Source organism: Odontesthes bonariensis, chromosome 23, assembly GCF_027942865.1.
Source record: "Odontesthes bonariensis isolate fOdoBon6 chromosome 23, fOdoBon6.hap1, whole genome shotgun sequence".
Classification (NCBI taxonomy): Eukaryota; Metazoa; Chordata; class Actinopteri; order Atheriniformes; family Atherinopsidae; genus Odontesthes; species Odontesthes bonariensis.
Window position 1 is genome coordinate 31696817 of NC_134528.1, and position 24315 is coordinate 31721131.

The window sequence follows — 24315 nt, forward strand, 5'->3', positions numbered from 1 at the left end:
CCATTACTAAGATTTGTTTATCTCCTTCTCAGTGCTGGTGGTCCGGGTGGTGGTCTTCCCCCTTTCTTTTTGCTGTGTTCCTTTGGGATTTGAGTTCTCACATTTTGGTGCCTTTAAGTTGGTTTGTTGTTTCTTTATATATTTTAGTTAGGATTCTGCCCCCCTTCTCACTAGCCCCTGTTTCCCCAGTCACGCTCAGCACTGTTTAGGTCTTTCATTTTTCTGTATGAATGTTTTTAAATCATATTATAAAAAGACAACGATTATAATAAAAACTATATCTTTTTGTATAAACATCGAACTACGTCTTCTCATTCCTTGTATATTGAACCTGCGTGTCCTTGAACCTAAACTTAATAATTCTCTGGGTGAAATTCCTGGAGTGGCGTTGTTGGATCACACCAAACCATTTGAGCTTAACTTAGTCTGCTCGGCTGCCACACTTGCTTCCTGCTTTGTTTTGTAGAGTCTGACCCCTTGTGTTTTTGCAAAGCTTATTTCCTGTTCTTGTTTTACACCTGGATTCGTTTTGCTGTTGTTTATTACCTCTGTATAAATACTCTTTGGTTTTTCCGTTCTTTCTTTACCAGATTGTCAGCAATGCTAAGAGTTTAGTTTTTGTGTTCATTCTTGATGATTAGCTCAGTGCTTTTCCTACCTTGGCAGGGCCTTCGGTTAGTTTTACTAATAAAGTCACAGTTTTCTTCACCTGCCTGTCTTTAGGCCCTATATTTGGATTCTTTCCCAGTCACAAAAGAATACACTCGACTGTCCAAAGGACATTGTTCCAGAAGTCTTGTGGTTTGTTCAGATGCAATTGTGCAAACATAAGTATACTCCCATGTTCCATTTAAGAGCTTTGTTATGATTGGCCAGCATGTGGCATTCACGTGAGAATTAAGGATATTGATAACACATCAGTTCCTTCTGAGAGAATCTTCTCCAAAACAGGGCAGATACTCACGGAGAGGCGAAATGGTATCAGCCCATCCAAGCTGAGGCATCTGATCTTCCTGAATGCCAACCTGCCCTGAGGACTAATGCTGGTTGCTGGAGTTTGGTTCTGTTCTGTGGATATGTTTTTGTTGTCCAATAAAAAAGTTTAATTCAATTAAACAAATGTAAGAGTGGTTTTGTCACCGAATAAATGCACAGAATAAGGCAATTGAAAAGGTCTCATAAAAACACTGAAAGCAAAAGAGTTTTCAACACATAAACCATGATTTTTTTTTTTTTTTGCAAAGTTAAGGTAAAATATAGGCTACAAAAGATCCTAAATAAAGAGCCGTTTGGGAGTCGAAAGAGCCGGCTCTCGGAAAAGTTAGGGCTAACCCTCCGAATCTTTATTTAGGATCTTTTGTATCCCATCACTAGAGACTCTGAGATAAACTTTCTGTCCTTTCTTTAAGGAGTCTTCAGGAATAGTTCTCCAGGCTTCTTGAAGGACATCCCAAAGCTCTTCTTTTGATGTCGGCTGCCTTTTTTTCCCCTTCTCTGTAGAAAAAAGAAAAAAAAATTAAAAAGGAATATTCCCATAACCAAGATACAGTTTGCACTTTTATGCACGTAGTAACAACAACATTACCAGTAGATATGCTCAAAAACTGCTGTCATAGAATATAATTTGACATCATTTTATAATATTAAACCCAATAGGGCACTACACTCCATCCATCCATTTTCCATCCAATCCGTGGGTGGGGTCGCAGGGGGGCTGGAGCCTATCCCAGCTGTCATTGAGCGAGAGACGGGGTCCACCTGGAGGGGTCGCACCCCTGCTCCAGCTCCATCACTGCTTCAGCTCCAGCTCAGCTCCAGCTCCACCCCTCCTTTAGCTCCATCCCTCATGGGCTGCATCAGATCCCTTTGATCAAACTAAGCCTCTTCTCCTTCTCTTCTTCTACAATCGTTTTCAATAGAAATGTGCCCGTTGCGTCACTTGAAGAGCCACCTTGAAGTTTTTGTCCAACCAAAAAAAAGTCTTCCGGTTGGTATTTACAAAATAAAATCCCAATTATACGACTTATTTTGTTCAATGCAAAGCATAAAATGATACAATGATGATGGGTTACATTTTAACTGTAAATATCACCCATAAAGATTGTATTCATGATAAAAGAAAACTTAATATAAGATCTTAAGATAATGACACAACTCTTTTGTTTTGAAGTCCTTTGTTCGGGCTGATGGAAGCACGTCGCTTTGTAACCCGCCTTGGATCGCAGCATCACACCCCCCCGCAGCACCCAGCATCCAGCCTCCAGCATCCAGCATCCAGCATCCAGCTCGCTCTAGCGGGATCCTTAGACGTGAGTAAACAGATATTTTAGTTCAGGATATCTCCCTGTTCCTCGGTGTTTAGGAGATGTTTATCGAGCACACGAGCGTGGGGAGCATGATAACATTTGTCTCCGGCTGCAGAAGATTTTCTGTCATAACCTTTAATACCGTAAACAATACTGCGGGGGAAAGCTCGTTTTCAGCGTTGAACAGCAGAAAAAAAACATAAATATTGAAATGTAAGTGATTTTATGACAATCGTTGTGTGTGGTTTTATGCCACGGGTGGAGCGGTAATCACGCACGCGCTGCTCGTGACTGTGCAGCATCATGGCGTCCTTGTGAGGGAGTGAAGGACAGAGCAGCAGCAGGAGGGATGCTGCAACATTCCAGCCAGATGGCGGCTTCTTAAAAGCTCAACTGAAATATCATCCTGATCAGTTCACCAGCTGACTGACATTTCTGGGTTAAACAGGAAGAACACCCCCCCCCCCCCATAGAAAGGCCTTTATGTTTGTGGGCTGCACAAAAAAAAGATGGAATGGTAAAATGGAAGCCAGACAGTAAAGACAGCATCCATCCACCAATCCTTCCATTTTCTACACCCACTTAATCCAACTAAGGGTCGCGGGGGGTTGGAGGGTCCCAGCTGTCATCGGGCGAGAGGCCGGCGTACAGTTACAGTTGAGCCTGTTTTATAACCTTACTACAGAGTGTGACCTGGTCATTTCATTGGACCTCCGTCTTCATCCTATTCTACATGCATGGGAGGTGAGTGGAGTGAGGCTGCTCTGACACTGTAATAATAATAATTATTATTATTATTACTGTGTTAGACAGCTGAGACATTCTGCCACTTCTAACTTCCTTTGTGGAGCAGCATAGAACCTGTGAGTGTAGCTGAATACATGTTGTCCTTTCACTCAGTTTGATCTTACATCTGGTACTGTGCAAGCCGCTCACAATAACACAGCTACCTTTACATGTGTGCAAACATCAGAACGATTAGCATGGTTTTCAGCACAAACACAGAAGCCATTTTCTTTTCACGGGGGTTTGCCTCATTGGCAAAAAAAGTCCTTGTTAACTCGCTGCTGTTTCTGATGGGTGATCCACACCCAGCACAGCAGTAATACATACAGCACATCAACATCATGTTCTAGCTATAGCTATAGCTTAGTTAGTTCTTCATCAGATTTCAGTCCTGTACTGCCCAAAAGCTGTCTGACTTCGCCCTGTTTTGGCTCCTTTTCGGTTTTTCTTTGGATCTTTGCTGCTGGATGTGGTTTCTTTGTGGGAGGGGTTGGTGGCTCAGGTAATGTTTGCTTGTCAGGAGCTTCAGCTAATGTTGAAATTGTTGTGCTTTTCACTAACATATCATCATGGCAACCTGTCAGCTATGAAAGAGGAAGTCAAAAATATGTGGAAAGTGAAGAAAACATTGGTACCAGAGACTTCAACAGATCCCAGGAAACATATCATAGATCTCTGTCCAGAGGAGCGCAGTTCTACAACTGCTGACATATACATTTTATTATTCTTATATTATTTTATTATTGATAAATGCATTGTGAGGTACTTTGTGAGGTGAGAAAAGAGCTATGTAAGTGCTGACCATTCAATCATTCAGTGGTTGTAAGAGCAACTGCAGGAAGTACCAAAACAGTATCAAGGTTTCAGGGCGTTGGGAAACACACGCATTGCTGCCCTCACCATGATGTAGGGGTATTTAACCTTAACCAAGTAGTCATTTTAAAAAATAGTTGTTATTGACTGAACCCAACTAGGAAGTGAAAAATGTCATGGTAATGCTATGAATGCTTTAAACAAGTCATTGTGATTTCCATCCCTAACCAAGTGAAGTTAACGTCTAAAGCCAGCCCAGGAACTGTGTTCATAAAGTGATCTTCAGCTGCACATTTATCATTTGTCAGGAGTGTTTTCTGTTACTGTTTAAGCATCAGTTTTCTGTTTTCTTCAGAGTTCTGATCTGGAATCCATGATTGGCTGACAGCAGTATAACAAAGTGGCTGAAGCTAACCAGTGCAATGCAGGGCTAGTCATGATAAAGCAACTCCTAATTACTTGTGTCTCCCTTTTCTTGGTTTAGTGAGTCTTTTTTCAAGCTAAGGTGGAGTGAGGTGGTCATCATGGGGGAACTGTTCAGGAGCGAGGAGATGACCTTGGCTCAGCTCTTTCTCCAGTCAGAGGCAGCCTACTGCTGTGTCAGCGAGCTGGGAGAACTGGGCATGGTCCAGTTCAGAGATGTGAGTCCAAAGCATGGCAAGCTACAAATAGTTTTTGTTAGAACTGTTAGAAATTATACAATCTCTTTCATTAAACTTGAAAGCTCACGGAGAGTATCATCCACTACAAGATAGGGAAATGTATCAGTTTTAAAGAAAGTCATATGAAAGTGGAAGAGAAGAAGTAGTGGTGTTACCTATCTGTGTGATATGTAATCCCAAATCTAAGGCAGATAGTAAAATCAAAAGTAGAGGTTTATAGTATTTTTCTCATGCATGTTTCCTGTCTGTTTCATCTTTCAGTTGAATCCAGATGTAAACGTGTTTCAGCGCAAATTTGTGAATGAAGTGAGAAGATGTGAGGAGATGGACAGGAAACTGAGTAAGTGATGAGAAATGAAATGCTCAGCCAAACACAGGAGATGGAGACTGATTCAGTCCATCTCTGATAATGTCAATGAGAAGAATATCACAGTTTCTCAACTGTTCAAATGTGGTAACCTTCAATTTTCTCTGCTGAACAGGATTTGTTGAAAAGGAGATAAAAAAAGCTAACATCCCCATGGTGGATACTGGGGAGAATCCAGAAGTTCCTTTCCCCAGGGACATGATTGACCTAGAGGTAATCAATGACCAATCAGTTCAGATCTTTCTAGTATTAATACAACTATTTTGTGCTGCTATGCATCTATCAGCTTCTGTCCAGGTTGGACACTGACAGTAAAACCTAACAGTAACTGTGTCTTTACTTTGCTTGGCAGGCCACATTTGAGAAATTGGAGAACGAACTAAAGGAGATCAACACCAACCAGGAAGCCCTGAAGAAGAACTTCCTGGAGCTAACAGAGCTAAAACACATCCTGCATCGAACACAGCAGTTCTTTGATGAGGTCTGCTTATGTCAGCCCAGATTCTTATACATCTTTAAGCATATGTGTGCTAATACCACAACCATTCATCATCATCATATTTGAACACCTAAGATAATAAAGATATCTTTGATAGATGGAGGATCCCAACCTGCTGGAAGAGTCCTCGGCTCTAATGGAGGGCAGTGAGGGGGGGCGCGGGGCCCCTCTCAGACTGGGGTAAAACATCTTCATCTTCTAAAATAAATAGCTGTCAAGTGCCACAATAGTTGCATGAATTACAACTTATGAATTATTATTTAACTTATTTTGAATTAGACTTTTTTTTAATGTCACTGGGTTTATTGAATAAAAAAATAAAAAAAATGAACAAAATATTTATTTAGAGAGATTGCATACAGTACTGGTCAAGCTCTCACTTATTTCCTGTTATCCCTGCAAAATGTAAAGAAATGATGAGGCTCAGGACTTTTGCACAGCACCATGCCAAAGCCACTCTACTCCGGTTATCCTCCAAGCTGTGGATTGGTGGTTGGATCCGCAGCAGATTCATGTGTTGAGATATCCTTTGGCAAGTCCCAACATCACCCCTGATATGTTAATTAGTGTGAGATTGTAAAGACGAAGGCTCCATACTCAATATAGAACATAGAAGATGCACCATTTGTGTGAATAGATGAATGAGACACACATGTAAGGTACTTTGTTGTACCTAATCAGAGTTTAAAAGGTACCTTATGAAGAAGTGAAGTATTTACCAGTTTACTGTCATTGCAATAAAATCTTAATCCACATTCACAAGTTGCAAGCTATACAGTGTAAGCTATAAAAGGCAAAGTGGGATTCGGTGTCTTGCCCAAGGACACTTGAGCGTGTAATCCAGGGAAGCCAGAGGTTGAACCATGACCTTCCATTGGGCCCATGAGCTACAGCCACCCCACAAAACAACAAGGTGTAGGGGTGATTCATAACATGGCACAAAATGCACAACACTGAATTTGACTCCATACCAGTTTAGATTGTGGGACTAACTGAAAACTGAGTCAAGGTCATTTAGCTAAACTACTTATGTGCTAATTTAAACTGATTGAATTGAAAAGAACTCTAGAAATCTCAAATATAGTCAATACAGTCTGCTGAATTTGCCATTTGCCGCTCTAGCTGACAGCGATCCTTGTAAGAAAGCTGGCCTTAAGCACCATGCATACCACAATCAAAGTAAAGAAGTAAAATATTCAATTGTCACTTGACAATTTCACAAATCTTCCTGCTGCATTTCTCGACCCTCAGAAAGACACGGTATGTATGCTATAGTTTTTTAGAATTGAATAAATCTTCTCTGAGAGTGTGTATGTTGTGTGCATGCAGGTTTGTGGCAGGAGTGATCAGCAGGGAGAGGATTCCCACCTTTGAGAGGATGCTGTGGAGAGTGTGCCGCGGTAATGTCTTCTTAAGAAAGGCAGAGATTGAGGACCCTCTGGAGGACCCAACCACGGTCAGCACACAAACAGTTTCAGAGATCAATTTTGGATAAAGAATTACACGAAATGAATGAATAACAGTTACATAACACTGATGCAAAAGTCCACAAGGGTTCAATAGTTCTTGGAAAATTAAACTGAAGTTAAATACACAACAGCGATCTGTATTTTAATACCTCCGTATCTTTCTGACAGGGAGACCAAGTCCACAAATCAGTGTTCATCATCTTCTTCCAGGGTGACCAGCTGAAGAACAGGGTGAAGAAGATCTGTGAGGGGTGGGTGTCACATAAGATCCATCTTTGGTTCCTGGTTTTACTTAATGCTATTATCATTCATCATTTTAAGTCTGAGGAACAGAATATCTTGAGGTGATGTTCAAAACTCAATGTCCAGATAGTTTGGGAGGTGTTGTGGAAAGTTTAGTAAGGCACAGAGTCAGTTATTTTCTTCTGAGGAGATATAAGGCTTTTATAATAATATCTTCCAAGAGTGAACAGCACAGTACAGAGTACAGAGCTGCTCTTACCACTGAGGCAAAGACACTCAGTTATAATGTCCATTGTCATGTCATCACTCATTGGGTATATTTGTATCTTTCTTCTACCTTTCCTCACCCAACCACAGTTGAGGTTACCAGACACAGTCGTAAAACCCAGCTTCATCCCTGTCCCCCTTAAAGTGCAGCTATCTGATTCTCTATCTATTCTAACAAGCCCACCATTGTAAAAGAGGAATTAAGGAAAACAGGACAGGGTGGTATCTTGCAGTGAGGTCATTTGCAGGTTATACACAGAAACACTCAATACAATGCATATAAGAATTAATTTTCCATAACAGGAGGTTTTCCTAAATGGAACAAAAATGTTATCTGTGATTTGTTCAATTGTTCTTTTTTAATAGACACAAGTCCAAACAACAATGTTCAGTGTTTTCATAGACAGGCTTCATTGTAAGATAGAAATGAATTTAGAAGTAGGTTTTTGCAACACAACCAGAAACATTTGGAGAGCCAAAGAAAGAGAAAGTAAAAGTACAAGTAAAAGCATTAAAAATTCTAAAATCTGCAGACTAATTCTTGATGGGTGATGGTTGTTAGGGATATATACGGAGGTATAAACACTTATTAGTAACTACTAATAACTTATCTATACTCCATCTTTGTCTTCTTTTACTATGAGGGTTTGTCAAATAGTTCAGATCAAGTGGAAAGGAAAACCTGTCCCCTGGTAGGACAGGGCAATCCAGTGGCACATAAGCCAATGAGGAAGGTAATGTTCTCTCCCTCACACAACTTCACCGTTACCTTGTTTCCCTTGTTGAGTTGGGATTTGCTGGCCCTCTTATTTCTATGATGTGCTTCACCTGCTCGATCTGATGAAACATGTTAGGTGGAGGCTTTCATTTACTGTAGCTAAAATCATCACAGAGGGAAAACAACACGAACCGTTAAAACTGTCAGACAGTGGGTGTGCCTTTAGCCTGTCATCCCTTGCGTCAGGAAGTGTTCCTGTTGATGTCACTTTCTTAGCATTCAGACTCACGCCACTGAAGTGGTGGGTTCAGAGTATTTACGGCTCACCTGAGTCGGGCTTTGCTGGAATGAGTCGATGTGCCTCTTTGCAGTGTAACAGATGGATCCAGGAGGTCCTCTCAGCAATTTTCACAGCAGTTGGGGTGGTGAGAAGAACTTGATATGAACCTTCCCAACGAGGGCTGGACCGGGTCATCTGTTTGATAACTTTGATGAAGACCCAGTGGACCCAGACAACGGGCTGGAACAAACAGGTTTGATCAATGAAACGTGGAATGTGGGACGAATGCTCATGGAGGCTGGAAGCTTGAGGCAGGCATCCGAGGTGTTGATAATGGACTCAACTTCAAAGGACCCAATGGATTTTAGGGGAATGTCCTTGGCTGCCAGCCAAACCTACTGACCAGGTGTGTACTGCGGGGTTGGAACCCAGTGTCAATCCGCCAGGCGGTGGTTGCGTTCCACCATCCGGGGCAGGGCCTCACGAGTCAGAGTCCAATCTGTTGTGGGTGACCGCCCAGTTTCAGAGTAAGTGAGAGAGTTGTGCGCACACTCAATCCAACTCAACTGCTGGCTCCAGGATGAAGGGTTGTTGGCGATAATCCAGCGGAGAGCTCCTGATTGAGCCATTCAGTCTGTCCGTTCGATTGAGGAGGATAACTGGAGCTCAGGGAGAACTTGGCTCCCAGAGCAGCACAGAAAGACCGCCATACCTGTGAGATGAATTGGGGCCCCCGGTCGTACACCACTTCCGCAGGAATGCCATCAAGGCAGAAGACATATTGCACCTGTAGATCTGTAGTCTTGGAGGATGACAGGAGTTATCTCGTGTGATGAAGTGGGCAGCTTTAGAAAAACTGTCGATGATGGTGAGAATAGTGGCTTTACCTTACGAGGGCGGCAGGCCCGTGACCAGGGACCTCCAGAGGCTGCAGGAGACCTGATGGTGGTCGATTGCTATTCTTACTCCAGCCGCACCTGGAAGAAGCAGAGACGTACTCCTTGGTGTATTTCTGGGTGATCACCAGGATCTGGGTAAGTGATGCCACCCACCTGGCAGGTCGGGGGGAGAATCCGTGCTGTTTCCTCTGATTCCTCCTCAGAAGCAAACTGTCTGGTTTGACATTACGGAAGCCTGGACAGTAAGTAATGAAGAAAGTGAAACGACCAAAAAGCGGGTGTTTAACCTCTTAGCATTTTGAAGATAGGTAGGTTTTTATGGTCGGTCCACACAATGAAAGGCCCTCAGCCACAACCTTTATTTTGTCCGGGTCCATCTTCACCTGCCCGCCCTGGAAAATGTAGCCGAGGAAGGTGACTGAAGATGCGTGGAATACGTAATTCTTCGCCTTAGTATACAGATGATTCTCCAGGAGTCTCTGGACATGTTGCCTGTGCACTGCGAGAGATTTAGAAAAAAAATCAGAATGTCATCTAGGTAAACAAACACAAACAGATTTAGATACTCTTATTAGGAGTATCCAGATGAATATGTTTATGAGCGCTTGGAAGACTGCAGGGGCATTTGTGAGGCTGAAAGGAATGACCAGACACTCAAAGTGCCCTATTGGTGTGTTGAAGGCTGTTTTCCATCCACTCACGTCATACTAAATATCTATAAGCCACTTAACTATAATACAGTCTTTTTTCATGAATTTGCTGAACTTCTAGCAGCAACAGCAACATTTATGTCTTAGTTTCACTGGATTTCAGTGCAGTATTTGTCACAGCTAGGTGTCTAGCCTCACAAAAACAGACCCAAAAGCAGACACAGGACTCAGGGAGAATCACAGTTAGAACAGATTTTTTTTTACAAGTGGTGGGTGTTGAAAGCCGAAGGGAGGATCCGGGTAGAAGCGTAACTCTGAGAGAGGAGGGAGATGATTAGTGAGGTTCCAAATGAGGAATTTGTCCAGACAATGGATATGTTTGTCCTTAGTTGATCAAGGAGGGAATCCAAAGGCGAGGGGAGGGAGCTAGCTGTGGTGCAGAGCTTCTGAGTCGGCGGCGGGGCGAACAGGCAGGTATGTGGAACAGGCTGGTGGGACGAGGGTAACAATAGATTCCAGTCCAGGTATATAAATCCAAGGCTTGTGGACGAAGGAAACAAGAAGGCAAGGTCAGAGCTAGGAGTTTAACTTGCAAATCAACACAGGAGTCGGTCTAATTACCACTACAGTGCTTAAGTGCAGGTACACCTGCCCAGCCCCACCTAAGACTCAGAAACCACAGCAAAACAACACAGCCAAGCATGATCATGACAGTATTTGTTTTTTTTCTGTTCTTTATTGAGAATCACATTGCAATAGTATTACAGTGCATCCTTATTCATGAAGTTCTAAAAGATTTAATTAAATTGAATTAAATAATACCCCCTCCACCAAACTTTACACTTGGCACAATGCAGTCAGACAAGTACCGTTACCCGGGCAACCGCCAAACCCAGACTCCTCCATCAGATGCCAGATGGAGAAGCCTGATTGGTCCCTCCAGAGAAGGCGTCTCCACTGCTCTAGAGTCCAGTGGCGGCGTGCTTTACACCGCTGCATCCGACGCTTTGCTTTGCACTTGATGATGTATGGCTTGGATGCAGTTGCCATGGAAACCCATTCCATGAAGCTCTCTGCGCACTGTTACTGAGCTAATCTGAAGGCCACATGAAGGGTGTTGGGGTATGCAACCGGCATTCCGACATCCCGTCACTCAGACATGACGCCACTGCGACATCCCGCCATACCGACAGTTTGGTACCACCATTCCGACACTTTTTTGACACTTTGATACCACCATTCCGACACTTGTTGGGAGCTGTCAGGGTCGGACTGGGAAAAAAAAATCGGCCCTGGCAATTTTCCCCGGGACCAGCCCCCCCTCCCTAGCCTGGGTGGCAGCCGAACTTAGCCCCGCCCATAAAAGTTTTGGTCGGGAAGTTCGGTCTGGCTCTGCTCAGTTGGGAAATCATTATGCCCAACCAAGAATCGGTCGACCCAATCAGATTGCCAGGGCGGGCTTTATACGATGATAGACAGATGATCAACAGGGACATTATCGACTACGTCACTAAAGAGCTGAACATGGCTGCCGCTGGAGAGCTAGGGTGTGTAGATTCTGCCATTGAGTCTGTTCTACAGGATCTCCACATTGCATTCAATTTGAAAGACGAACAGAGGAACGCGATAAAGGCTTTTATCGATAGAAAAGATGTTTTTCCCGTCCTTCCTACAACAAGTGTGTGTTGCTTAATCTACGTCACATACTACGTTGCTCTGATTGGTTGTAGGTCTATCCAATTGAGCGAAGAGGCATTTTTTCTCCTGGTTCGGTTGAAACACGCCCCATACTCAAATCTCTATTGAGTATGGGTATCAGACTCACATGACTAGAATCGTGAGTATGACGTAGTCAGGCTACCCCCCCCCCCCCCCTCAGTATCAATTAGTATCTCCAATCTAATTAAATAAAAATAAAAAACGAGCACAGACCGCTCAGTCAATGGCATGTACCCATAGAAAAAATACACACACATCACACAACCTGACTATCGACTGCTAACAACCATGATCAGTAACCTACACAAACCAAGACACATAATGGCTCGGTGGCCAGCAATCGGATAAACCAATGAAGTGAATCAATCCTGTGAAAGAATGAAAACAAGTGAATGAAACCTGCACTCACCCATTATGAAGTTAACTCTGCCAGCCCCTCCATAACCTGCTCAGCCAACTCCTTGACGTCGGGTATGGTTGGTAACGTTACGGCGGCTAGCATTAGCAACGAGGCTGCTAGGCTTGCTAAATCGGTAAGCATTAGGCTCTACTGAAGAAAGCTAGTCTTTTTAGCTACGTTATATTATCATCTTTCTTCGCGGCTATAAGTTAACCTTTGTTTACGGCCACTGGCCCTAACCTGACGCGCTAGCTGTCAAATCACCGGAAGTTTTCACCGGAAGTACTCGCGCACACACAAAAGCTCTCTCCAGACATATCTTTCTTTCATTCCGCCCAGATGAAATTTAATGCCGCCCAGATGAAATTTAATGCCACTCTTCGAAAATCGGCGAAATTTAAGACATTTTAAGACCTTAAAAAACGTATTTTTTATTTAAGACTTTTTAATACTTTTTAAGGATCCGCGGAGATCCTGTAATGGCGGTATGGACAGATCCACTTGAGGGATGGGGGCAGGGGGCGCAATCTTGGTCACACCTTTGGCACAGCAAACGTAAAGCTACAAGTAATGGTGTAGCCTATTCTCCCGACTCGGGCTGGCCCAGTTAAAGGTGCGGCACTCACCAAAGGAAACAAATAAAGAAACAAAAAGACAGAATGGAGAACTCTCACTCTCACTTCTCAACTTAAAGCGCGTGAACAGACACACATGTTCCAGGTTCAGGTAGGCCTAGGTCTCTCTCTCTCTCTCTCTCTCTCTCTCTCTCTCTCTCTCTCTCTCTCTCTCTCTCTCTCTCTCGGGCGTTTCCAGCTGGTGGCCTATTATTTGACGCACGACGAGCTGTCCACGCATGTGGTTCTGAAATCATGGTGCGGTTGAAGTTTATCTGCCGGTGAACCCAAGTGTCCATTGTCCTGATAAAGATCTAGCCTACCAGCTGTTGTGAGGCTTCACTTTGACAGCATTCTCAGTGGTTTAAGGTAAAATAAATTGAGGCAATTGTCACAAAAACAAATAGCATCTGTTTTACACTGCCAAATGAAATATTGGCTACACAACGAGCCCCTCGTCAGCCCTCATCATCAGTAAATTTCTGAGTGAGTGCGATCAGTCTTGCTTGACTTGCGTGTTGGAATGTCTCTCTCTCGGGCATTTGTAGCTGGTGCAGCCCTATTATTGCATGGCGAGCTGTCCACGCGTGTGGTGCTGAAATCGCGTGTCGGAATGGTGGTATGTTGAAAAGAAAAAATCATACCGCCATTCCGACAAAAGAAAAAATGAAATTCGGAATGACGGGACATTTAATTTCTTAAAAAAATGTCACCATTCCGACAATTGAACGTCAATGTCGGATTGTTGGTATGTCGTAATGGCAGCATGTACCCGAAGGTTGGAGGTCTGTAGCGACTGACTCTGCAGAAAGTCGGCGACCTCTGAGCACTATGAGCCTCAGCATCCTCTGACCCGCTCTGTCATTTTACGTGGCCGACCACTTCCTGGCTGAGCTGCTGTCATTCCCAATCTCTTCCACTTTGTTATAACACCACTGACAGCTGACTGTGAACATTTATCAGTGAGGAAGTTTCACCACTGGACTTGTTACACAGGTGGCATCCTATCAGGGTACCATGCTGGAATTCATGCTTGTAGAAGCAGTCTACTTATGGCAATATAATGTATATTTCGTCATTTTAGCTCCTGGTGGTAATTAGCCGCTTTCGGACAGAGCCGTTCTAAGAACGCAGTTATCAGAACTGTCCTACTCGAATTTCGTTTTGATAACTGTCCTTCTGTTTCAGTCTGCATTCGCACATGAGTCGGGACCTGATAGGGACGTCTGCGTCAGTGACGTGTTAGCCGTTAGCCGTTTAGCGCCACATTCAACAACAAAACAAAACCCGGTAAAAGTAAGGAGAGAAGAAAAAACACCACCAAGAAGCTAACATGGAGAGCGGGGAGGCCACCGTGTTCATGGTCTGCATGATGGTGATATTAATCATGGACGATCACATCAGGCGTCTAACATGGAGGCTGGAAAAGCTCACAGAGAGAGTCAGGAGACGATACTTTTTCATTTCATGAAGGAAGAAAGGAGAGCAGAGCGCCGCAGACAAATGAGACCAGTGTAAGTTTAACTTATTAAACACCCGCCGGTTGTGTCTGTGTATGATGAAACATTTCAGCCGTGATAGCATGACATGGGGCGTAGCTACCAACCACCACACACCTCCGTTAGATGCGTTCTATAGAACTATGAAAAGACCCGACCTCGGAGAAGGAGCTAAATAGTTATAGGAACTGAGGGAGAAAGCCCCGAGTTCCTGTATGTCCGAACACGGGAGAAAACGGCCCCGCGGATTAAAAGGTTATTAGAACTGCCAAAGGTTCCTACAGTCCGAAAGCGGCTTTTGATGCATTAGAACAGGTAGAAAAAACTAATGACATGATCAAACAGAATCTAAAGCAGATAACAGAGTTGACTTCCAAATTTGAGGCTTTTTTTGTGGTCATATGTCTCATGATATAAGGCGCATTCCCACTGTAGGAACCTTTGGCAGTTCCTATAACCTTTTCAGGAACGGGGCCGTTTTTTCCCGCATTCACACATACAGGAACTCGGGACCATCTCCCTCAGTTCCTGGAACCATTTTAGCTCCTTCTCCTCAGCTGGGTCTGTTCTGGGTTCTATAGGAACACATCTGACGGAGGTGTTTGGTGGTTGGTAGCTCCGCCCCTTGGTGGTTGGTAGCTCCGCCCCTTGGTGGTTGGTAGCTCCGCCCCTTGTCATGTTGTCAGGCTGAAATGTTTCCTCATACGACACGGACACAACCTTGGCGTGTTTAATAAGTTAAACCTCCACGTGGTCTCCTTTGTCTGCGGCGCTCTGCTCTCCTTCCTTCATGAAATGAAAAAGTATCGTCTCCTGACTCTCTCTGTGAGCTCTTCCAGCCTCCATGTTAGACGCCTGATGTGATCGTCCATGATTAATATCACCATCATGCAGACCATGAACACGGTGGCCTCCCCGCTCTCCATGTTAGCTTCTTTGTGGTGTTTTTTCTTCTCTCCTTACTTTTACCGGGTTTTGTTTTGTTCTGTTTTGTTGTTGAATGTGGCGCTAAAGTAAAATGAAACAGTTCCCCTGGGGAAGGGCAGTTATTAGAACGGAATTCGAGGAGGACCACATATGGAAAAAAAATGTAACTCCAGGTCTGCGTTAACTCCTTTTAAGGCTCTTAAAAGGACTTTAAGACTTTCCTGTTTACCACTGCATTTGATAAAGGATTTAATTATTTGAATGACTGTGATTAGTAACTTTCACTGCACCTCTCTCTGTTTAACTTTTCTTTTTTTTTAACTGTGAATTTAGTTTGAATGCTTTTATGTCCGTTGCAAACTACTTTGAATCACCTAATTGTTGAATTGTGCTATATAAAATTGGTCTTGCCTGACCTATTTTCCAATTGAATTGATGCATTAATTGCAAATCAATTAACAAATTACAGATTTCAATTTTTGGTGCATTATAGAAAACTTCCCAACTTTTCTGGAAATCTGTTTTTTTAAATAAAAGACTGTATGAGATCAAGTGAAAATATAAGATTGAGATTTAAATTAAATAAACGGTAAAGTATGAAAGGAGAGAGAATTGTTTGTTTCTATTTTGAGCCAACATTGTAGGTTGTTTTTTAAAGATCTGTTTCAGCTCTAGTGGCATTTATTTGCAGAGACTGACAGAAAAGAGAATGGCATGCAGCAAAAGACCATAAATTGGGACTTGAACCTGCAGCTGTTGCAACAGTGACTTCAGCCCCTGCACATGGGGATCCTTAACTCAGTTACATGTTTGTCATTTGGATTTGGTTACAGCAGTGCATCTCAGTCCTGGTCCTGATTTTAGATGTTTCCTTCCTTCGGCACATCTTGCTCAAATTAACCACAGGCTTCTGCAGAACTTAATGACATGCTAGTTAAGTGATACATTCATTTGAATCAGTTGTGTTGGAGTCGAGAAACTTCTCAAGAAGTAGGCAGGGGCTGCTGAGACTCAGGAGTGGGAAAGTGATGTGAGATTGTTTTGGTCCTGATTTTCATTTTGTTCAGGTTTGGGTTAGAGTGGGGCCCACTTTAGAATTTTTTTTTTTAAATAGAAGAACATTCTATCATCTTATTCTGTAGAAAAAAAAACTAAGCTGTGGCCGTATTCACAAAGGATTTAAGGCCTAAAAGTAGCACCCAACTCTAGGAGAGCTTAAAAGTCCTGGAGAGGACTCCTAACTCAGTAAGACCTAGCCACAAAGAATCAGAAAATGGCTGCAGTGAGACCAAATGTTTTGGAAACAGTGGCTTTGGTGCAGATCCTCCTCCAAATTAAATTTCAGTTTCATTCACAACGTTTCATGTCACTGTAGCCTTTACTAATTGTACATTTAAGGCATGCAAATGCATGTTCCAAATAAATGCAAGCAATGTTGATAATGGACATACCTGTAGCCGTGACGGCTCTTTTAAGGTCAGAAATCTGGAGCCTACTCTGTGATTGCAGGGCATACCTGCTCTGCTCGTCACTGCTGGGAACAATGCATTCATGCTGAGCCAAATTTCTTCCCATGCCCCCCGCTTCTTTTTACTGGGAACCCCAGAGCCAAATTCCGCCTTAATAATCCCTCTTCTCCCCAGCACAAACTGGGCCAGCAGTAACAATCGGTCCTGGGAGCAATCAGACTTTCGCTTGTATTTGACGGTGTCTTCACTTGTTTCACTCATCGTGAAGGATGTAGAATTTTCTTGAATTGGTTCATCTCTTTCCATCTTGATAAGGAGTATATTTTCTTCATTCATGAATCAATAAAAACGGTGGTAAACATTACTCAGGTTTCCTTCAAGTTGAAGCGTATTTATTTTCTTTCATTTTTATAACATGACAGCGGCAGGTCAAGTGCACAGTACCGCGCACACTTAACAACTGAACTGAAGGCTCACAAAAGTCTCCATTTCCTCTAGTGTCCATACATGTCAAAATAAAAGTGCTCAATATGATAAACATATTAAATACAAATGAAGACATTACATGGTCACATATGGGCTGAAAAGAATAACAATAAAATAACCAAAAAATAACATTTCATGAGAACACAACTTAACACGCCCCCTTGTTCTCATCTTCACAAACCCATACATACATATATACATGTATGATAATCTTCTTGCAACTAATTTCCAAACAGGACTTTCTTGAACTGAAGGATCCTAACTCTTGTTACAGATTTTGTCAGTATGTCTGCGACCATGTTTTCTGTAGGACAGTTCTTAATATGTATTCTTCCTGCCCTCAGTACATCACGGATAAAGTGGTATTTCACATCAATGTGTTTACACCTTGACCTATGCACTGGATTTTTACTCAGAGCTATTGCTCCTTGATTGTCACCATAAATTGTTGTGCAATTGTAAACATTTGAATCCAAGTCATTCATTAGCTGCATTAGGTATAAGCTTTCCTGAGTTGTGTTTGCTAAACCAATATATTCAGCTTCACAGGTCGACAGTGCCACTGTCGGTTGTTTCTTGGACTTCCAAGAAATAGCAGGACCTTGCTTTGTCAGACTAAAACAGTACCCTGTGGTACTACGTCTGTCCTCTACTGAGGACGCCCAATCAGAATCACTGAATGCTGACAGACACACAGAAACACAGCTCGTAGTGGGAAGTACCTTTCAAGTATCTTAGAACGTGTTTGGCTGCTACTAAGTCTTGTTCTCTAGGTCTCGCTAAAGATTGTGACAGTTTGCTGACAATCCAGCTGATGTCAGGCCTGGTGCAAGTCATTGCATAGATCAAGCTTCCAACAATTTCTCTGTAATCTTTGGGATTTTCTAGCTCAGTGTTTTCTTCCACGTTTTTGTTACATTCCATTTTCAACTCATTTGGTGTAGCTCTAGGCTTACAGTCAGACATCCCAAATCTTTCCAGCATTTTTATGATGTACTTTTCCTGGCTCATTTTGATTTCTCCTTCTTTCTGTTCAAACTGTATACCCAGAAAGTTTGATATTTGTCCAAGATCTTTCATACTAAATTGGGACTTCATTGTTTCCTTAAACATGTTCAGCTGTTCCTCACTGCTTGCTGCAATGATCAAATCATCTACCCAGATGATTACGATGATTGTGTCACTTCCAATCTGCTTCCTATACACACAGTGATCGACCTGATTTCTCTCAAAATTATTCTGTTCCAAATGATCGTTTAAGAGCTTGTACCAATTTCTCCCAGATTGTTTGAGGCCATATAGGGACTTTCACACTAATTTCCCGCCTGTTTTTGACAGCTCTTCGAAACCCTCTGGTTGTTCTAAGTATATCTCTTCTTCAATGGGAGCATGTAAATATGCTGTTTTCACATCCATCTGATGTACAGAAAAGTCATTCTGTACAGCTACCTGCATCAGTGCGCGTATTGAAGTGAGATTTGCTGTAGGAGCAAATGTTTCGTGGTAGTCTATTCCTTTTGTTTGTTTGTACCTTTTTGCAACATACCTTGCTTTGAATATTTTTCCTGTATCTGCATTTTCTTTTAAAGCGTAGACCCATCTTCCCCCCACTGTGTTTTTATTCTTTGGCAAAGTCACCAGTTCAAAAGTGTCGTTTTCTTTCAGTGAGGACATCTCTTCCTTCATAGCCTGTTCCCACCTAGATGGTTCAGGTGACATGATGGCTTCCCTATATGTTTGGGGAAGTCCAAACACTGCCCTGTAACAAGAATCAACATTTGCATTGATCATTTTATCTTTGGAGCATGTCACGTAATGTTCCAAGTATTTTGGGGCTCTCCTTTCCCTTTCTGAATGGTGTTGTTTTTGTATTTCTGTTGATGTCCCTGCTGTATTTTCATCATTGTCATCCATTTCTGTCTCTGTGTGGTCATCCTCTTTTGATTCGTCTCTGTCACCTGTGTTTGTGACCTCACTATTTGCATCTATGACCTGGCTCTCACTTTGTGATTTGTCATCTTTGTTTTCACTATCACATATTGTCTTTTTGTATTGTGGGAGCTCGTAGTCACCATCATCAGTTTGGGTTTGTTGTTCCACACTGCTCTTTGTGATGAATTTCACCAATCTGTGTTTTGAAACCTTTCTGGTTTGTGGGTTGTAAACCAAATACGCAGGACTGTTCCTGCTATAGCCTACAAATATTCCCTTGTTGCCTCTCGAATCCAATTTGCTATGGTCATGTCTGTATGCATAGCAGTCAGACCCAAAAATCCACATTTTTGAGAGGTCTGGCTTCTTTCCCGTTAACATGAAGTATGGGGTATTTTGTGTCCTGTCACTAAAGCACCGGTTTCGAATGTGTGATGCAGTTTGGATGGCGTAAGGCCAGAGAGTTTTCGGTAACCCCTTCTCTAGTAGAAGGCATCTTCCCATTTCAAAAATGGTTCGCCATTGTCTCTCGGCTGTACCGTTCTGATGCGGGGAGTAAGGCGATGACGTCTCGTGCCTTATTCCTCTCTCTCGCAGTATTGACTGGAATTCGTTGCCTGGGTACTCTGTACCGCTATCTGACCTGATGCATTTAACTGTACCATAGGGTGCTGTGTCTGCAAGGAATTTTTCTGTGGCTACAGTAGTGTCGCTTTTATTCTTAAGGAAGTAAACAGACACGGCGCCAGAAAAATCATCTGTGAACGACACTGCATATTTGTACCCCTCATGAGATGTTGGTTCGATGGGGCCGGCTAAATCTGTGTGCACAAGCTCTAGAATTTTAGTAGCTTTTGAATCAGGCTTCCTGTTTCTGGTGTTTGTGAATTTTCCCTCAGTGCATACATTGCAGTCTAGCTTTGCATTGCCAGTGATTTTCATACCTTCTACCACTTCAGGTAATTTTAACACATCATCAACATTACAGTGCCCCATTATCTCATGCCATGTTTTAACATCACAAGCTAGATTGACCTTGTCTGGGGACATCATATCATTAACAGAGGCACTGACATTGTGTTTGAGGTGGTTTACCGTTTTTAGGTAGTACAGCCGCTCATGCACTTCAATGTTGAACACTCTTCCATCTCTGTTTATCAGTTCATTCTGTCCCTCTTTGAAGATCACCTTGGCCCCGTCATTGGTAGCTGCTTGCACAGAGATGATGCTCTGGGGGTATGTCGGGATGAAAAGGGCCTTCTTCAGTGTGACTGTGACGCCTCTCACTTGCACGTCCTGCAGCAGCACCTCTGCGTCTCCTCTTCTCAATGCGACGTTGTTCATTCTCGTTCCATCAGCCAGTTCCATGTAGTGGGAGCTTGGGTTGAAGTCGTTCTCAAATCGAGTGAAACAGTTTATGTCTGTTAGGATGTGGGAGGTTGCTCCACAGTCCACCATCAGTCCATGTTTCTTGATGTTTTCGGGGAAGGTTGTGTGACTGACAGTAAACACAAAAGTTTGTTCTTCTTTGTCAGGTTTTTGTCTTTCAGCTGTTTGTTTTGCGTCATCTTTGTGTTGGTCTCTGCACATCTCGTCATTGTGTGTAGAACTTTTATGGTAACTGCACCAGTTGCCAGGGTCCGGTCTTTCTGCAGTTTGTTTCGCTTCATCTTTGAACTTCTCCCTCCTTCTGCACGTCTCGTCACTGTGTGTTGAACTCTTGTGGTAGCTGCACCACTTCGACGCCCCCTTCTGTCGGCAGTCGCGAATTACGTGGCCTCGGCTTCCACATCCGTAGCAAGTCACCGATGAGATGTCCACTTTCATCACGTTGTCAGCTTTGGTTCCACAGTCAAACTTCTCTGTTTCTTCGTAGCTTCGTAGTTTACTCTTGAACTGTGTGAACGTGATTTGTTCACTACTCTGTGCTGTTTGGATTGCGAAGGGTTTGTAGGATTCTGGCAAGCCCTTTAGAATCATTGCTATGATTAGTCCATCGCTGATAACTTCTTTCGCATTTCTCAGGGAAGTCACAGCTTTCTCAGCTCTGATAATGTAGTCTGTCAACGTCTCGTTGTCAGCTTTCTTTAACGAGGTTAATTCCGTGTACAGTGCTATGATTCTGGGCTTACCCTGGCTGGCATAATGACCCTGTAGTATCTGTAGAGCCTTTCTGCCGTCATCTGTGGCATCGTGCATGACGAGAGATAAACTCTTATCGTCAAGAAACTGAATCAATTCCGCGTAGCAGTCTTCATTCTTTTCTTTGTCAACGTCTTCTTCTTCGGAAAGTATGGTGTCTTTCAAACCTAGCATTCTTAAATGTCCGAGGAATTTTACTTCCCACAGTTCGTATTTGTTTTCGTCTCCGTTGAAAGACCAATCACTGTACTGAGCGCTTCTAAAGTCGTGAACGAGAATCAACGTAATCCATAGCAACAGTGCGTCACTCTTAAACTGTTTTCACACTGAGATCCGCTACCATCGCGGGTCCAAATTGCCACTTCATCCCGCGTCGAGCAATGTGAACGCTTGGCGTATTAGGTGATCCGTGCCGCCTGAAGCCGAGTTCAGGGGGCGTTGCCTAGTGGCAGAGCGTCACACGAAACACATAAAATGCCGGGCGTGTACAATGACGTAGGCACCTTCCAGCAGAGGTCCATCTTTCACCGTCCCCGACATGTGGCAGTAAATAACGTCCTCTGCTCGGAGGCTGAGGAGCTTGCGGACCTCCTTGTCTCCCCAGTTGGCCATCTTGCAAAATGTCTCGAACTTGCAGAGTAGAACTTGAAGTGAAACTTGTCCTCACCTGTCGCTGTTGTTCTGAATCAGCTGTCCATTCTGTCTTTTAAACTCCTCACGTTACACCACGCCCACGTCACACCACGCCCACGTCCATCCCGCGTCAATTGCTTTCACACCAAACTCGGCTCGGCAAAAAGACTAGGGTCCGACACGGGTCGAAAGGCGAGTCGAGTTGACGCGGCAGCCCGGGTCGTCAGTGTGAACGCAACAGCGGACACGCTAAATTCGCGGATTAAACGCGGGTTCTTCCTCAGTGTGAAAGAGGCTATAGTTAACTCTTAGTGATTTATCCTTAGTATGAGTAGGTCTCAGCGGCTTTGTGAATTACCTTTAAGGAAAAACTCCTCCGTAAAATGTTTAATGCGAGTTAGGAGCTCTCCTAAGATAAAAGAGCACTGGTCTTTTATACTGTTTGCCAAGTATTAGACAAGTAATGAAAGTATGCAGTGTAGTGTATTTTGTTGGACTAAACATCTTTTTGCCTCCTTCTGCTTGATTGTCACATTACGTTGTGAAATTAGTGACTACAAATTTATAACTGAAAGACTACATTACAGAGTGGCAGATAAATGTCTTTGATACTGTTGGCTGCTGTTCTTCTGATGGTAGATGTATTTCTCCAGGTTCCGTGCTTCTCTTTATCCATGTCCAGAGACTCCTCAGGAGAGGAAAGAGATGTTGGCCGGAGTCAACAGCCGCATTGACGACCTCCAGATGGTATGTTACAAATAGCCTTTGTGTCACATCAGTTGATGCATGGCAATGACAATGAATAGACCTCAAAGAGTGTTTATAAAACTGAAGCAGAGGAAAAGGCAATGGACCTTGGAGGGATTTGTTTGTTGATCTGTTTATTGTTTAAGCCACAGTACTTTCAGCAATGCAGTTCTTATCTTTTTAGGTCATTCTTAGAAAAGCTCTTAGCACTCTTTGTTTTACTACTGCTCGCTTAACAAATGGAAAAGGAATCAGAAACTTTGTTCTCCAGGATGCCTTTGTTCAAGCTCCTGTTACTTTTTTCCGGCACAACATTTTTTTTTTATCTAATGACCTTTCTTGTCCATTAGTTCTTATTTGTAACAGGCCTTTGTTCTGTCTCATAGTTTTGTGGTTTCCAGCTTTTTCATAAAGACTTAGAAAAGCCACACCCAACAACAACAGAGAATAGGCCCACTTCGAATATTGCATTGAGTGCATAAACCTAACATAAGTGTGGTGCATTAAGATGATTTTATTTGTGTAATATCCCAACAGATTTTACACTGCAGACACATGCCACTTCAAACATTCATCTGACAGTCTGTTCCTGAGCAATGCAAGAGATAGTATCAGTGTTACCAACCAATATAAGCCTCATCTGTGGTCTGCACAGAAGACACAGTTCAGTTCTACCTTTGTGATTGGACCAGGATCCATGAAAAATTCCTTCACATTGCTATATAGGTGCTGAACCAAACAGAGGACCACCGTCAGCGAGTGCTTCAGGCTGCCTCTAAGAACATGCGAGTATGGTTCATCAAAGTGAGGAAGATGAAGGCCATCTACCATACACTCAATCTCTGCAACATTGATGTCACCCAGAAGTGTCTGATTGCTGAGGTGTGGTGTCCAGTCTCCGACTTGGACTCTATCCAATTTGCTCTACGCAGAGGAACTGTGAGTTATTTTCTTTTTAAGATAAAAAGTTTTGTTATCTTTTATATATTTTTTCTGTTATTAACCTGTCTGTTCTGTATAAAGAACCTTGGCTCCATCAGCCACTGCAGCCATGGTTTTGTGACCAATACCAAATGGTTTTACCAACATGAGCATAAGAGACAGATGAGTGGTTACTGGCAGGGCTTGCCATTCCTGAAATGTTCATCCCCCTTCTTTGGTGATAGGAGCATGGATGAAGGTTTCATGGATCAAGGACTGAGGGTAATGAGAGTCAAATTTTCATCAAGAGGATAAACTGCAAACTTCCACAAAGTCTGACTCAGAAAGATCAGAAGTCAGACAACCGTTACCTTTGACTTAGGTTGAGGTGCTGACTTTGTTCCCAAGGACTTCAGGGTCAGCAGGGATCTTTTCAGGGAACTGTTTGGATTGGAAGAGGAGATAGAATTATATCTGCCAAATTACAGCGGTGGAGTTTGGAAAACTCAGCTTTAACAGTTCCTTCGTGTGAGACCAGGGATATAACTGTTGTGTGTTTTGCTTTCGTATTAGCTGTCTGGACTTTGCTCTGCATGATGAGGATGCGCTGCCTGTGAAAATTCAGAAGCAAGCTTTTAAACAATCGGTCTTTGGATACAATCTGCACATCATCCCTTCACTGAGTAGTGAATTTATTTCTTCTGTGCACTCACTGAAATGCAAACAACTGATGTATTCAGGGTCGTCAGATTTATTCTAGTTATCTGGTACAACAAAGTTATATGGTTGCTTACCCCTTAATGTTTTTATGTCCCGCCAGCAGGACTTCAGGGCAGATCTGGGGTTTTTCTCAGCTCCCCTTTATAT

The 24315-nt window shown here is 43.0% G+C and overlaps 1 protein-coding gene across 2 annotated transcripts in view; it reads left to right on the plus strand.

Moving 5' to 3' along the window:
• Positions 1–2200: 2200 nt before the first annotated feature.
• Positions 2201–24315, plus strand: part of atp6v0a1b (ATPase H+ transporting V0 subunit a1b) — a 54612-nt gene continuing 32497 nt past the window's right edge. For both annotated transcript variants that reach the window (XM_075457981.1, XM_075457982.1), the window contains exons 1-10: positions 2201–2309; positions 4390–4546; positions 4829–4907; positions 5050–5147; positions 5287–5415; positions 5531–5613; positions 6763–6889; positions 7071–7153; positions 22434–22527; positions 23254–23466. In XM_075457981.1, coding sequence (XP_075314096.1) covers positions 4430–4546; positions 4829–4907; positions 5050–5147; positions 5287–5415; positions 5531–5613; positions 6763–6889; positions 7071–7153; positions 22434–22527; positions 23254–23466 — 1023 coding nt within the window. In that variant the 5' untranslated portion in view covers positions 2201–2309; positions 4390–4429. The remainder of the gene's footprint in view (positions 2310–4389; positions 4547–4828; positions 4908–5049; positions 5148–5286; positions 5416–5530; positions 5614–6762; positions 6890–7070; positions 7154–22433; positions 22528–23253; positions 23467–24315) is intronic.